Source organism: Chiloscyllium plagiosum, chromosome 37, assembly GCF_004010195.1.
Source record: "Chiloscyllium plagiosum isolate BGI_BamShark_2017 chromosome 37, ASM401019v2, whole genome shotgun sequence".
In the NCBI taxonomy this organism is placed as follows: Eukaryota; Metazoa; Chordata; class Chondrichthyes; order Orectolobiformes; family Hemiscylliidae; genus Chiloscyllium; species Chiloscyllium plagiosum.
In genome coordinates, this window is record NC_057746.1 from 2,904,912 (window position 1) to 2,919,063 (window position 14,152).

Consider the following 14,152-nt stretch of genomic DNA (forward strand, 5'->3'; position numbering starts at 1 on the left):
TATTGGGACATAATTTTACACCACAGATGTTGAAGAACTGATCAAAGTATTGGCCGTATCTTGGTGTGGATTGCTGTATTTCAGGTTGAGAGAGAGAGAGAATGGCCATAAACATTCTATTGTACTGAACTCTGAACAATATCACTCTCAAACAAGGTTCCTGAGAGATGTGAATGGACTGGAACATTCTGGTAGAGGAAATGGATGAGATGAACATTGATATTTAGAAATTGGAGTTGAGAAGGGAGCTGAATCTTTACAGGAGGGTCCTCCGCCATTGAACTTGGCAGAGATGTCAGATATCAACTCATGTTGGAGACTGTCACAATGTGTCCCAAATCACTCTTTCAGTCACAGGTGACATACCCAACCCCAATCATACTCCCAACATCCCTCTGTACCCCTCTGTATTTCTCTTTCCTGCACGTGATCAGGTGTACCCCAGAACTCTGTGGGAAGCCAGGGAAATGATTGCAGGGCCTCTTGCTGAGATATTTGTATCATGGATAGTCATAGGTGAGGTGCCGGAAGATTGGAGGCTGGCTAATGTGACGCCACTATTTAAGAAAGAATGTAAGGAAAGGCCAGGGAACTATACATTGGTGAGCCTGACATCGATGGTGGGTAAATTGTTGGAGGAAATCCCGAGGGATATGATTTATATGTATCTGGTAAGGCAAGGACTGATTAGGGACAGTCGGCATAGCTTTATGCATCGGAAATCATGTCTCACAAACTTGATTGAGTTTTTTGAAGAAGTAACAAAGAGGATTGATGAGGGCAGAGCAGAGGACTTGATCTATATGGACTTCAGTAAGACTTCGATAAGGTTCCTCATGGGAGGTTGGTTAACAAGGAATTCAAAGAGAACTAGCCAATTGGATATAGAGTCATAGAAATGTACAGCATGGCAACAGACCCTTCGGTCCAACCCGTCCATGTGGAAAAGATATCCCAACCCAATCTAGTCCCACCTGCCAGCACCCGGCCCATATCCCTCCAAACCCTTCCTATTCATATACCCCTCCAAATGCCTCTTAAATGATGCAATCGTACCAGCCTCCACCACATCCTCTGGCAGCTCATTCCACACACGTACCACCCTCTGCATGAAAAAGTTGCCCCTTGGATCTCTTTTATATCTTTCCCCTCTCACCTAAACCTATAGCTCCTTGAAAGTGGAGTCACAAGTAGATAGAAGAGTGAAGAAGGCATTTGGTATGCTTTCCTTTATTGGTCAGAGTATTGAGTACAGGAGTTGGGAGGTCATGTTGCGGCTGTACAGGACATTGGTTAGGCCACTGTTGGAATATTGCATGCAATTATGGTCTCCTTCCTATCAAAAAGATGTTGTGAAACTTGAAAGGGTTCAGAAAAGATTTGCAAGGATGTTGCCAGGGTTGTAGGATCTGAGCTACAGGTAGAGACTGAATAGGCTGGGGCTGTTTTCCCTGGAGCGTGGGAGGCTGAGAGGTGACCTTTTAGAGGTTTACAAAATTATGAGGGGCATGGATAAAATAAATAGACAAAGTCTTTTCCTTGGGGTTGAACTGGCAGGAATGTAGAAAACAGAGGGTGGTGGTGGAAGGTTGCTTTTCAGACTGGAGGCCTGTGACCAGTGGTGTATCACAAGAATTGGTGCTGAGTCCACTACTTTTCATCGTTTGTATAAACAATTTGGATGTGAACAGAGGTGGTATAATTCGTAAATTTGCAGATGACATCAAAATTGGAGATGTAGTGGATAGAAAAAAAGATTACCTCAAATTACATCAGGATCTTGATTAGATGGGCCAATGGGCTGAGAAAAGGCAGATGGAATTTAATTTAGATAAATATGAGGTGCTGCATTTTGGAAAAGCAAATCAGAGCAGGACTTACTTAATGGTACATTCCTGGGGAGTGTTGCTGAACAAGGAAACCTTGCTGAGAAATGGCAGATGGAATTTAATTTAGATAAATATGAGGTGCTGCATTTTGGAAAAGCAAATCAGAGCAGGACTTACACACTTAATGGTACATTCCTGGGGAGTGTTGCTGAACAAGGAAACCTTGGGGTGCAGGTTCATAGTTGCTTGAAATTAGAGTCACAGGTAGATAGGATTGTGAAGAAGGCATTTCGTATGCTTTCCTTTATTAGTCAGAGCACTGACTTTAGGAGTTGGGAGGTCATGTTGTGGCTGTACAGGATATTGGTTAGGCCACTTTGGAATATTGTGTGCTATCAGAAGGATGTTGTGAAACTTGAAAGGGTTCAGAAAGTATTTGCAAGGATGTTGCCAGCAGTGGACGGTTTAAGCTTATAGAGAGAGGCTGAATAGGTTGGGGCTGTTTTCCCTGGAGTGTTGGAGGCTCTGGGGTCACCTTATAGAGGTTTGTAAAATCATTAGGGGCCTGGATCGGATAAACAGACAAGGTCTTTTCCCTGGGGTGGGGGAGTCCAGAACTAGAGAGCATAGGTTCAAGGTGAGAGGAAAAATATATAAAAAGATCTAAGGGGCAACCTTTTCACTTAGAGGGTGGTGCATGTGTGGAATGAGCTGGCAGAGTATGTGGTGGAGATTGGTACAATTGCAACATTTAAAAGGCATCTGGATGAGTATATAAACAGGAGGAGTTTGGAGGGATATGGGACAGGTCCTGACAAATGAGACTGGATTAGGTTAGGATAACTGGTCAGCATGGAAGATTTGGACTGAAAGGTCTGTTTCTGAGTTGAACATCTTGATGACTATATGGCTCCATATGCTGATTCCATCGGTGCTTTGTATGCTGTGGGTGTAATACACTTCAGGATACATATGTGAAGGTACATGTCTGTCACTGACGACAGTTTGAAAGCCTCCAGGGATGAAGAATACTATTCCCACGCCAGAAATCTCTGTCAAACATTTACCAGGGGAATTGAGACAGCAGCTGCAATAAGTGAGGTTTTATTCAGACGGGACAGTGACAAGTTTAAATCCCCACCTGATCTGCTGCTCAAAGTCACCTCCATTTCCCCGGTCAGTTTCCCAAGTTTCAGGAAACTCATGTTGCTCCAGAAATATTTGGATTGACTGTGAGAGACGTCAATCAGAGAGCCCACCCACTCTGCCCATTGTCTCCTCTTCCTCTTCCAGAGCTGGTTCACTTCCTATAGAGACTGAAAACCAAGTGAGGAGATGGTGAGTGAAGGAGTAGCTTTTATACAAATTGTATCCCATAATATCCACACCAATCTTCAGGCAGTCTGACTATCCTGTGGGCAATCGGGGTGGAAATGTCCCTTATGCTGTGTGAGAAGATCCAGCTGAGAGAGCTGTTTACTCGGTGCTTTGTGCTGAACTGTGTGACTGGAGCTGTGTGTTGGATATTGAGTGTGTTTATTGGAAGCATTTCCCTTCTGATTTACTGGTTGAATTTTGTTGATGGCTGATGCCTGAATTTGAGAAGGTGAGTGTCATTATTTGGGGGTTGTTAAGTGTCTGCAGATTCTTCCTGGTTGTGTGTGGTTATGTGTGTGTGTTGTTGTTGAGTTGTGAGTATGTTTTGGGAGCTGGTTATTATCCTGTGGAAAATGAAAGGTCAGCTCTGTGAGTTGGAATTTGGATGCTGCCTCTCTTTTCAGATCCATGTAAGCACATTCAATATCTATAGCATCCTCAGGAGAGATGTAAGGGAAAGACTTACATTTATATGGAGCTTTTCAGAACAACCTGATGTCCTGAAGGTTTTTTTAGGAAAACTGGCAGCCAAGTCTGCACATAGCAAACTCCCACAAACAGTAATGTGATAATATCCAGACAATGAGATTTTTAATGGCATTCATTAACGATTAATATTGGCCAGGACACCAGGGATAACTCCCCGTTCTTCAAAATCATGCTGTGGCTTCTTTTACCCTCATCTCAGAGAGAAGGGGCCTCATTTGAATTCTCACTTGCTCCTCGATCAATGCAGCTTTACCACATTCCTTTTGTATTGGATTATCTGTGACTGTGTCTGATTTGATGAAGAGTTCTCTGTCAGGAACACCACAAAGTGAAAAATGATAAAGGTTCACTTTCAGGAGAGGCCAGTGATGCAGTGCCTTGGAAGCTTTGGAAAGGGTTCATATGTGACTTACCACGAATTTGCCTGGTATGGAGGGAAGGTCTTATGAGGAAAGACTCAGGGAATTTAGGCTGTTTTTATTAGAGAGAAGAAGGTTGAGGTGACTTAATTGAGACATATAAGATAATCAGAGGGTTAGATAGGGTGGACAGTGGGAGCCTTTTTCCTCGGATGGTGATGGCTAGCACAAGGGGAAAGAGCTTTAAATTGAGGGCTGATAGATAGGGGACAGATGTCCGAGGTAGTTTCTTGACTCAAGAGTGTAGTATGGGTGTGGAACCTGAAGGGAATTTAAATGGTCATTGGATACACATGTGGATGAAAATGGAATAGTGTAAAATAGATAAGCTTCAGATTGGTTCCACAGGTCAGTGTAACCTCAAGGGCGGAAAGGCTTGTACTATGCTGTTTTGTTCTATGTTAGCTTATTTCATGTTTAAACCCTCATCCATGCCTTTGTAGGCTCCTGACTCAAGTCGTCCAATGCTCTCCTCATTGCTCCCATTCTCGCTTTTTTGTTCCTATCCTGTTGCTCTTCCCCATTGTCAGGGGAGTTGGATACAGGCTGGGAACCACAATTTTAGTGGCTCTCTTGTGGCACAGTGGTAGTGTCCCTACCTCTGGACCGAAAGTCCATAGGTGTTTAATATCAAAATAGGTTAAACAAAAAAACATCATCGGCTTAGGGCACAAGGAAGGGATTTACTGCCAGTTGCTTTTCTACAAGAGCCACTTGGTCAATCGCACTTACTCACCTGTTTCCTGTGCCTGCACAATATTTCTCTTCAGATCATTCTACAGTTTTTTTTAAGTTTCAGTCTCCACCTTCTCTCCGGCTGTGCATTCCAAATCATGACCACCCACCACATCAAAACGTTTTCAGTCGCATGTTTTCATTTGTCAATCGTTTGTCCTCTGTCTGCTACAACAATGCAGAACATAAGCTCAGGGAATAGCAGCTCATTTTCTGTTATGGTAAATTATAATCTCCAAAATTCAGTGTTGAACACTAAAGCATGATCTGTGGTCTCGATTTTTTTTGACATCCTCACTGGCACCTCACACTCACTGACTTCAGCATTGACTCACAAACTGCCAGTGTTCATAAGGTAGCTTTCCTAAAGCAGAGGGTTTTAATGCTCAGTTACAGGTTGTCAGTTCTCTATGACCTGCATTTTTTTTTAATGTGGAGGATGAGGCAGGCTATTTGTCATAGTGGGCAGCACTGAACAATCGTGGGGTGGACCTGTCAGTTTATAGTGCCCTGCTTACTCAAGTCAGACCTGCAGCATGTTCCAAACAAAACAGAATTTGCTCTCAGTAGCTCTGCATCTGTGGAGAGAAAACAGTTACTGTTTCAAGTCAACTAATCCTTTTGACCTGTCACTGAACTTGAAACATTAACACTATTTTTCTCTCTCTGCTGGTTTTGCCAGACCTGCTGAGTTCATAGAATTCCCACAATGTGTAAAGAGGCCATTCAGCTCATTGAGACTACACTCATCTTCCAAAGAGCATCCCATCCAGGCCAAACTGCCCACCCTCTCCCCGTGACCCCATATTTATCAATGAGACAAAGGGAGGAATTGCATTTGATTGAAATCGATGGAAGAGCAGTTATTGGTGGTGTATGAGCTGGAGAGGTAGTGAAGTGTCACCAGTGAGGTTGTAGGAAATGCAGAAGGCAGGAAGGGTTAGCCGTATGGGACAATGGGATTGGTGAGGATGGACATGATATCTGCAATATTGAGACTTGTATTCTCTGAACGTTGGGTGAGAGGCATATGCTGTGGCAACATTAGATTAAGTGGTGATCCTGTGAGTGTGAGGTGCTGAGAGAAGATGGAGGCACTTAACCTTGGGGAACTGAGAAGATCATTGACATTTCTCCTGCAGTGCTGGATATTATGTTGCACCCAGGATGCTTCATCAACCTAGGCTACAATTTGTGTCCACGCAGACTTGGGCTGGTGCTGTGGCTCCTATGGGAGACTAAAAGGACTGTCCTGCTCCCTTCCATCCATCCAGCAATACCTCCAGTCCCTGCCTGTGATGCAGGAACAAGATTCCTCCCCTCTGGTGATAACGGTCAAACTCCACAGAGGAAGGGACAGCTCCTGGTTTGCAGTGTCTGAGATGGTATGAAGCTCAGCTTTCGATAGGGCACCAATGGTATAAACACAGAAGGTCAGGCACTGGTGAGCACTTCCACATCTCTGGTCATGTGACTCCTTGAGCTAGGCACCCAAGAACTCAGTTCCTCTATTACTGAGCAGAAGAGAAGCCGATTGTGTGAGAAAAGTCTGTCTGAAGTCAGATTAGGAGCCATGACTCTCACTTGACAAACCCCTCCATTGAAAATGGAGCAAAAGCACCCACATATTTCCTTTTCTTGTTTTACAGAAGGATTTCACAGTACTTCTCCAGAGAATACAGAGAGAATAGAGACTGCAGATAGATCCTGACCATCACCCAAGTCACAACTGCACAACTGTGGGAAATCCTTTCACTGCATTGCTCAACACAGAGAAGGTTGGGCAGTGAAACTATCATTTGAAAGTTGGTCGGGTCAGGGGAGCTTTGACAGATCATCAGATCTGAAATTGATCAGTAATGTGGAGCCTTCCATCAGAACCAGCCAACGGTTCAGCTTGATGAGAGTGAGGCTGGGAAGAAGTGTGAGTGGCTCCAAGTGTGATGACAGCTTCAATGATTCCTGGAGCCTTATGAACCACTGACTCATATCTACAGGTGAGAGGCTTTTCAAGGGTAAGGAATGTGAGGTGGGCTCCAAGTCTGTCAAGATCTCCAAAACATATGTGCATTTGTTGAATACTTATATGGAAGAGAAACAATTTAAGTGTGAGGTCTGTGACCAAGACTTCAGACAATCATCGATGCTTATGAAACACCAAAGTATCCATCACAGGAAGAAACCTTTCATGTGTGAGGTGTGCAACAAATCATACTCCAAGTCATCACACCTCCGCATACACCAATACATTCACACAGGGGAGAAACCGTTCAAATGTGAAGACTGTGGTAAAGCTTTTGCAACATCCACAACCTTTCTGTCCCACCAACATATTCACACAGGAGAAAAGCCGTTCACATGTAGCGTGTGTGAAAAATCATTCTCGCAGACGGCACATCTCCGTCTGCATCAACGCATTCACACTGGGGAGAAACCATTCATGTGTGAAGTCTGTGACAAACCATTCACACATTCATCTCACCTTCGTGTACACCAACGCATTCATACTGGGGAGAAACCATTCATATGTGAAGTGTGTGACAGATCATTCTCAGACTCATCATCCCTTCACAAACATCGACGTGTTCACACAGGGGAAAAGCCATTCACATGTGAACAGTGTAATAAATCATTCGCACAGCCATCTGGTCTTCGTAGACACGAACGTTCGCATGCTCGGGAGAAACCATTCAAACTTGAGGTCTGTGAAAAATCATTCTCACAGTCATCTGGTCTTTGTGGACAGGAATGTTTGCATATGCGGGAGAAACCATTCACTTGTGAGGTCTGTGACAAATCATTTTCAAATTCATCTCACCTTTGCGTACACCAATACATTCATACTGGGGAGAAACCATTCACATGTGAAGTGTGTGACAAATCATTCTCAGCATCATCGTCCCTTTGCCAACATCGACGCATTCACACAGGGGACAAACCGTTCACATGTGAGCAGTGTAATAAATCATTCTCACAGTCATCTGGTCTTCGCAGACATGAACGTTTGCATACTGGGGAGAAACCATTCACATGTAAGGTCTGTGACAAATCATTCTCAGAGTCATCCTCCCTTTGCAAACATCGACGCATTCACACAGGGGAGAAACCATTCACTTGTCAGCAGTGTGATAAATCATTCTCAGACCCATCTGGTCTTCGAGCACACAAACGTTTGCATGCTAGCGAGAAACCTTTCAAATGTGAGGTATGTGAGAAGGCTTTTGCCACATCTAGCACTTTCCTGAGACATCAGAAGGTTCATGATAATTAGAAAGCCTTAAAAGGAGAGATGTGTGTCAAAGCCATCGCAACACATTTGAGCCTGAGAGTCCATCAGAAGCTCCACACTGGAAAATAAGACTTCAGACCTAAATTTCAACAAAATCTTTGTGACATGTTGGACAGTTCTGTTAAACAAGAACATTCACACAGGGGGGATACCTTCCAGGTGCAGGATGTGTGACTAGTCATTCAGATGGTCATTGAACTTCTTGAACCACGAAGTCATTGCTGTGAATCAGAGGACCCACACAAGAAACGAATTGTTCACATGTGAGTTTTGGGATAATCTTGTATTATTGTCAACTTGTTGAAACACCATGAGATTGTCATGGAGAAGAAACCCTCCAAGTACGATGTTTGTGAAAAGCGATACCCAGTCAAACATCCAGATTTTCACAATGAAGTGAGTTAACTTCTTCCCGAGCTTCCTGTAAACGAGATCGAATTGCTGATGTCTGTTGAATGATAGAGTATCTTTCTGACAGATTTCAATTCAAATGCAAAGTCAGACAGGTGTGGTTTTTTTGAACATAGATAACAGATTGTGAGAGAGTTAAAGAAGTTGTTTTCTGAAACTTCCTGAGATATCTGCAAAAATATAAAACAACTGCAGAGTAGTGGTTGATTGTCTAGATTCAGTCTGTCCTCCATGCGAATTTAAAACTCCAATGGTCCCTGGATGACATTTAAAGCATTTGGGAAAAAGTGACTTACATGAAGAGAAAGGATGAGTCAGGTGATTCCCTGGTCCTCATGGGATTGGTCCAACAGCAAAACCAAAATCATGATGTGTTCCCAATGTGAGCATGATTTGCCCAGTACCAAGAGCCAACTGGAAGCAGTTTGTGAAGAATTGGAAACACAATTAGCTGTCAAGGGGAAATGCACTGGATCTTGGCCAGGGTACCCTTGCATAAGTCAACTAGGAAGTGAACAGCGAAAAGTGCAGAGACACAGACGGGTTTTGAAACAGATTCGGAATCCTCCAGAGTCTCGAGTGAAAAAGGTGGCTCAAGGCTCACCCCTTTGAAAATAAGACGAACTAAAGTTAAATGTGAAGAAATGAAGAATAATGATGGGGTGGTTCTGGCCACACATGGTAAATTCCTCATTGCATTCTGAGGATGGCTGGGTGACATGGTTATGGTCACACAAGCTTTTTTAATCATAAGCCAGTAGATCCTAAGAAAATTGATAAACAGTCTACAGAACTACCATCTCTAAAAGGGAAGGTTGAAAATGTGAGAAATATTGAAACATTTGAAAGGCATCTACATCCATCTATTGGATGGGGATCCGATTCTGATTATGATGGTACCTAGCCAAGAATGGAAGAGATCAGTTAGGAGGGCCTAAGAGTCCCTTTGGGATGATGAACAATGGATAGAGGCCAGATGGGAACAGATAACTCAGGGATCAGGAAGGAGGGACCTGAGGAAATGGTCCCCTTAAAAACCAATTTTGTAGTGGGCCAAGATAATGAAGATATCCCTACCAGACTGAGAAGGCAGAGGAATAACTTAGGTGGGCATGGTGGACTGGTGTAACCACTTGGATAGGGCATGGGAGCTAAAGTTAGGACCTTGCAGGTTCTGCAGGGAAATCCAGAGAACCAGACAAACAGTTGTCAGGAAGACCTCGTGAGAAGTGTCTCTATTGCAAAAAAGAGGGCCATTTTCCCAAGGTATATAGGGCAAACAAATAGGCCGAAATGTTGATGTCTGGAGGACCACCCCTAGAGAACCACATCCCTTGGAGAGATTTAAACAGCTCTCCACTGCACAACAAAAGGAGTTGCTTAATTTGACAAAGCACTAGCTGAGTCTGCCCTTACACTAGTACAATGAGGTGATGGAATGTATATATTTACGTGGGTAGGCAATCAAGATACAGACTTTCTCCTGGACACGGACAGAATTGACCTCCTTGTGGCTATGAAATGGAAACTCTTTGCCTTTAGATAGTAAAATACGATCATCCCGTGGTGCTGGGGGTGAAAGCCTGACCATCAAAAGAACATGTCCGGTATCAATAGAACTTAGTCCACATGAATTAACTGCATCGGTCTTGGTGGGCTTGGTGGGAAAAACTCTCTTAGGTAGGGACGTCCTGATCCAGGTAAATTCCTCATTGCATTCTGAGGATGGCTGGGTGACATGGTTGATTAGACGTTTGAGAAAAGAAGAATTGAAAAAACACCCACTCTGGGCAAAGAACGAGAACAATTGCGGTCGACTCCGGATGGAACCCAAATCGTTTACTGGTGTCATCACCCCATGCACCAATATCCCATCAGCCCAGCCTCAAACGCAGGAATCTTATCCATGATCCAACAACTTGAAGAACAATATGTACTGGTGAAAACATAGTTCCTCTAACAGCTCTGTGTGGCTGGTCCGAAAACTCAACGTGACTCAGCATCTGTCATGAGTATGGTGCTGGAAAAGCACAGCATGTAAGGCCACATCCGTGGAGCAGTGGAAATCAACGTTTCGGCCATAAGCCCTTCATCGGCAATGAGGTGTCTGATGATGTCAAGTGATCTGACCATCGAACACAGAGAAACCTGACCAATACTGTCAGTCCTACCTCCTGACAGGTATGGGCACCCTGGGTGATCTACCAGAAGGGTGTCATGATATCCCTGGGAGCCTGGCTTTACATTAAGAAAATACGTAAGGAGCCATTGGGAGCCAGGTGGGAAGGACCTTACCAGGTGTTGCTGACCACACAAGCCACAGTAAAGGTCCAAGGGAAGAAAGCTTGGATACATGTGTCACACATTGAAAGAGCAACTAGTGACTGAAGTTGAAGCTTAATAAGGACTAAAATGTTTGATCCAAAACCATTTGATCCTGTGGAAGTTAGTTATATTACTAACTATGTATTTTGAATGTTTGCTGACTAGTAACTTATCAGTCCCCTGCACCAGGAGGGAGACGAAGGAAAAGGGAATTACATGTAAATACCTTTTTATGTATCTCCTATACCTATTACAAACAAGCTAGTATTTCCAGTTATTGGGTGTGCTCCCACATTTCCATCCATTTGAAAAGGAATGTTCCCTTAAGACGAATCCCTTTTAATACATCTAAATGGCAGAATGGATAATTTGCCAGAAACTCTCCTTAGAGTAACTGGCATAACTGACATGGCTGTCGTCAGCAGAGACAAGGGTATATTGGGTGCGCATGACTGACCCCCCTGCTGATAGCAGTGGGAGTCAACGGGTTACAACCTGACTGCCTTTCAGAGGTGGTATCTGCCTAATTAGAACACCTCACAATGATGTCCTTTCTTGACCCTTACTAACACCTTCAGAAATGGGAGACGATCAGGAGGGATATGTTTATGTAAAACCCAGACTGGAGCACAGGAGATGGGATACAGCACGTTTTCCCAATATTGGAATGTAACCTAAGATGTTGACTCTACCTTCCTGACGTTCCAAAACCTCACCAGCAAGGTACTTTCCAGCAAAGGTGTGGCATCCTGAGATAATAATTAGGTTTACCACTGATAATGGCACTTAATTTGTTTGCGACCGAAAGGCTGTTGCCTGGTTACCCTCATCATGGATGGGACTGAGTTGTTTGAGTTATCTTGTTCCTTTGTTTGTCACTCATTCTCTCTATCTGGGATACCCTGACGGCAACGATTCACAAGGGTCATGACAGAAACAGATTCTTTGGCATCTTGTTTCCCTGGAATGGGACCGCAAAACTGACGAGGGAATCTATCAACATGGTAGCTGCTCTGGAACAGATGGCCAATGACATTACAAAGGATAAAATAAACGCTGAAATGGTAGCCATCCATGAAACCGCGCTGTAGAACAGACTAGCCATTGATTCGATACTGGCTGAAAAGGGAGGCCCTAATTGGGGCTGAATGGTGTATTTATATCCCAGACAATTCTGATGGGATCACTGATTTAGCAGCACATATCCGAAAAGAGTTGGACAAATTCAGTCAAGCTCCATCTCCTGCCTTATGGAGTTGGGCAACTGGATGGTTGGGTTCACTGGGGGCATCACTGGTAGAGTATATAGTTTTACTTGTAGGGATTCTCATTTTATATTGTTTGTTTTTGTTAGTTAAATGTTGCTGGCAACAGGCAGCTGCAGCTACTTCTCCCTAGGTGAGATGCTTTGACATTTCCAGTAGACCTCTTCTGCACTGCACAGACTATGTCTAAGCCAGGGAGAAATGAATCATTGGTATAGGAACTACCTGGTAGGGAATATGCAAGCTATTGTACATTGAAATTGCTGAGGGTGGCAGAATGTCTGTTGGGTTAAGTAAATTAAAATTATGATCAATAGTTAAACTTTTGGAACGCCAGACCAGTCCAATCAGGACACGATAGCAAGTAAATTATGGAGGCAAATTGCTGATATATAATGCTGTACCAAAGATCCAATTATAGTTGGACAACTCAGCTCTTCTGACCAATAGTGTACAAGCGGGGTGTGTGCTATGACCTTGAGCTTTATGAAAAAAGCTACTTGGAAACTTTTTGACTGTCTTTTCACTATGATGATCTGAAGCTGTCACAAAGTTGTGTCACAATAAAGGTTTGCAAGGGTTTACACCAGGTGCTCCTGTTTCCACCCACAGCCCAAAGATGTGCAGGTGAGGTGGATTAGCCATGATAAATGTGGGATTACGGAGATAGTTGAGGGGTCTGGGTGGGATCGTCTTCATTGGCTGGGAACAGACTCAATTAGCTGAATAGACTCTTTCAACACAGGGATTCTACGATTCTGTGTTGCTAGGCGAACACACAGGCTTCAAGTTCTCTCAGAGTGTGTTATGAAGCTATATTTCCAAGTACTTAAGGCAATAAGCCTTATTTCTTAACTCTTTGATTACCTCCATTGCTTTTCCAAAGTCACTTGATTTTCAGAAAAATGGGTGACTTACAACACACATTAAACATTGACTTCAGTAATTACTGCTGAACAAAACTCCAATAAAAAACACATAGCACTCCAAACACCATTGAATCCAAAATGTCCAAACAGTTCCAAATTTCAGTTTTCATCCTCCTTACTTATTAAATATGTACACCAACAGTATTCATATGAAGATTTAATGGAGAAATAAATGGGACAAAGTTTGATAAGTCTGGAACCTGATACTCTACATCCCAGAACACATTGAAAATGGAGCTGTGGAGTTATCTTCCAAAATTCTGGAACAGTTCCTGCAGATTGGCAGGTCAAAAATGTGACCACCTGTTTTAGATGGGAGGGAGAAAGAAAACGCAGAACTACAGACCTTGGTACATCAGTGATAAGGAAAATGTTGGAATGTATTATAGGTATGGTCAGTGGACATTTGATAACAATGATCTGATTGGACATTGTCTGCATAGATTGGTGAATGGGAAATCATGTTTGACAAATGTATTTTTGACAAATCTGGTGGAGATTTGGGGTTGTCACAGAATTGGTAAACGCAAATTGGACGGAATATACATTGGTTTTCAAATTTCCAGTTTTTGATAAAAATTTCCCCACAGGAGTTTGGTTGGCAACATTAAAGCAGATGGTATAGGAAGTAATGTACTGACATAAATTATCAGTTGGGATTTTAGTTAATACCTTGGTAATAGAAAACAGAATTGGAATATAAGAGATTAACCACTTTGGTAATAGGAACAAATGTGCAGAGTATTTCTTAAGTCATAAAAGTTTAGAAATGGATATATGCAAAGGTACTTGGGTGTCCTCATAAATCAGTTACTGAAGGCGAATGTGCAATTGCAGCAACCAAATATGAAGGCTGATGGTAAACTATTAATCACCCTGTTAAGACAATGATGGTAGAGCTCCAGGGCAGGTGGGACTTGAACCCAGGTCTTCTGACCCAGAGGTATTGATACTACCACTGCACCGCAAGAGTCACTAAATTATTCTTAATCAGCCCTATTTTGAACATTTTATGACAACCTGAGCAGCAGGTGGGACTTAAGCCTGGACCTTCTGACCCAGAGGAATCATTAAATTATTTTTA

General features: G+C 43.1%; 2 protein-coding genes across 5 annotated transcripts in view; both read left to right on the top strand.

Moving 5' to 3' along the window:
* The window catches only part of LOC122541578 (zinc finger protein 271-like), a 652,600-nt gene that overhangs the window by 197,197 nt on the left and 441,251 nt on the right, over positions 1-14,152 (top strand). The window lies entirely within an intron of this gene.
* LOC122541606 (zinc finger protein 271-like) lies at positions 3,351-11,151 on the top strand. The gene is made up of 2 exons (XM_043678476.1): positions 3,351-3,435; positions 6,499-11,151. The coding sequence occupies exon 2, from the start codon at positions 6,936-6,938 to the stop codon at positions 8,118-8,120; it is 1,185 nt and encodes a 394-aa protein (XP_043534411.1). The 5' UTR covers positions 3,351-3,435; positions 6,499-6,935; the 3' UTR covers positions 8,121-11,151.

Excerpts from the sequence above, each read along its gene's own strand:
- LOC122541606 (XM_043678476.1), top strand. The coding sequence starts at position 6,936 with ATGGAAGAGAAACAATTTAAGTGTGAGGTCTGTGACCAAGACTTCAGA.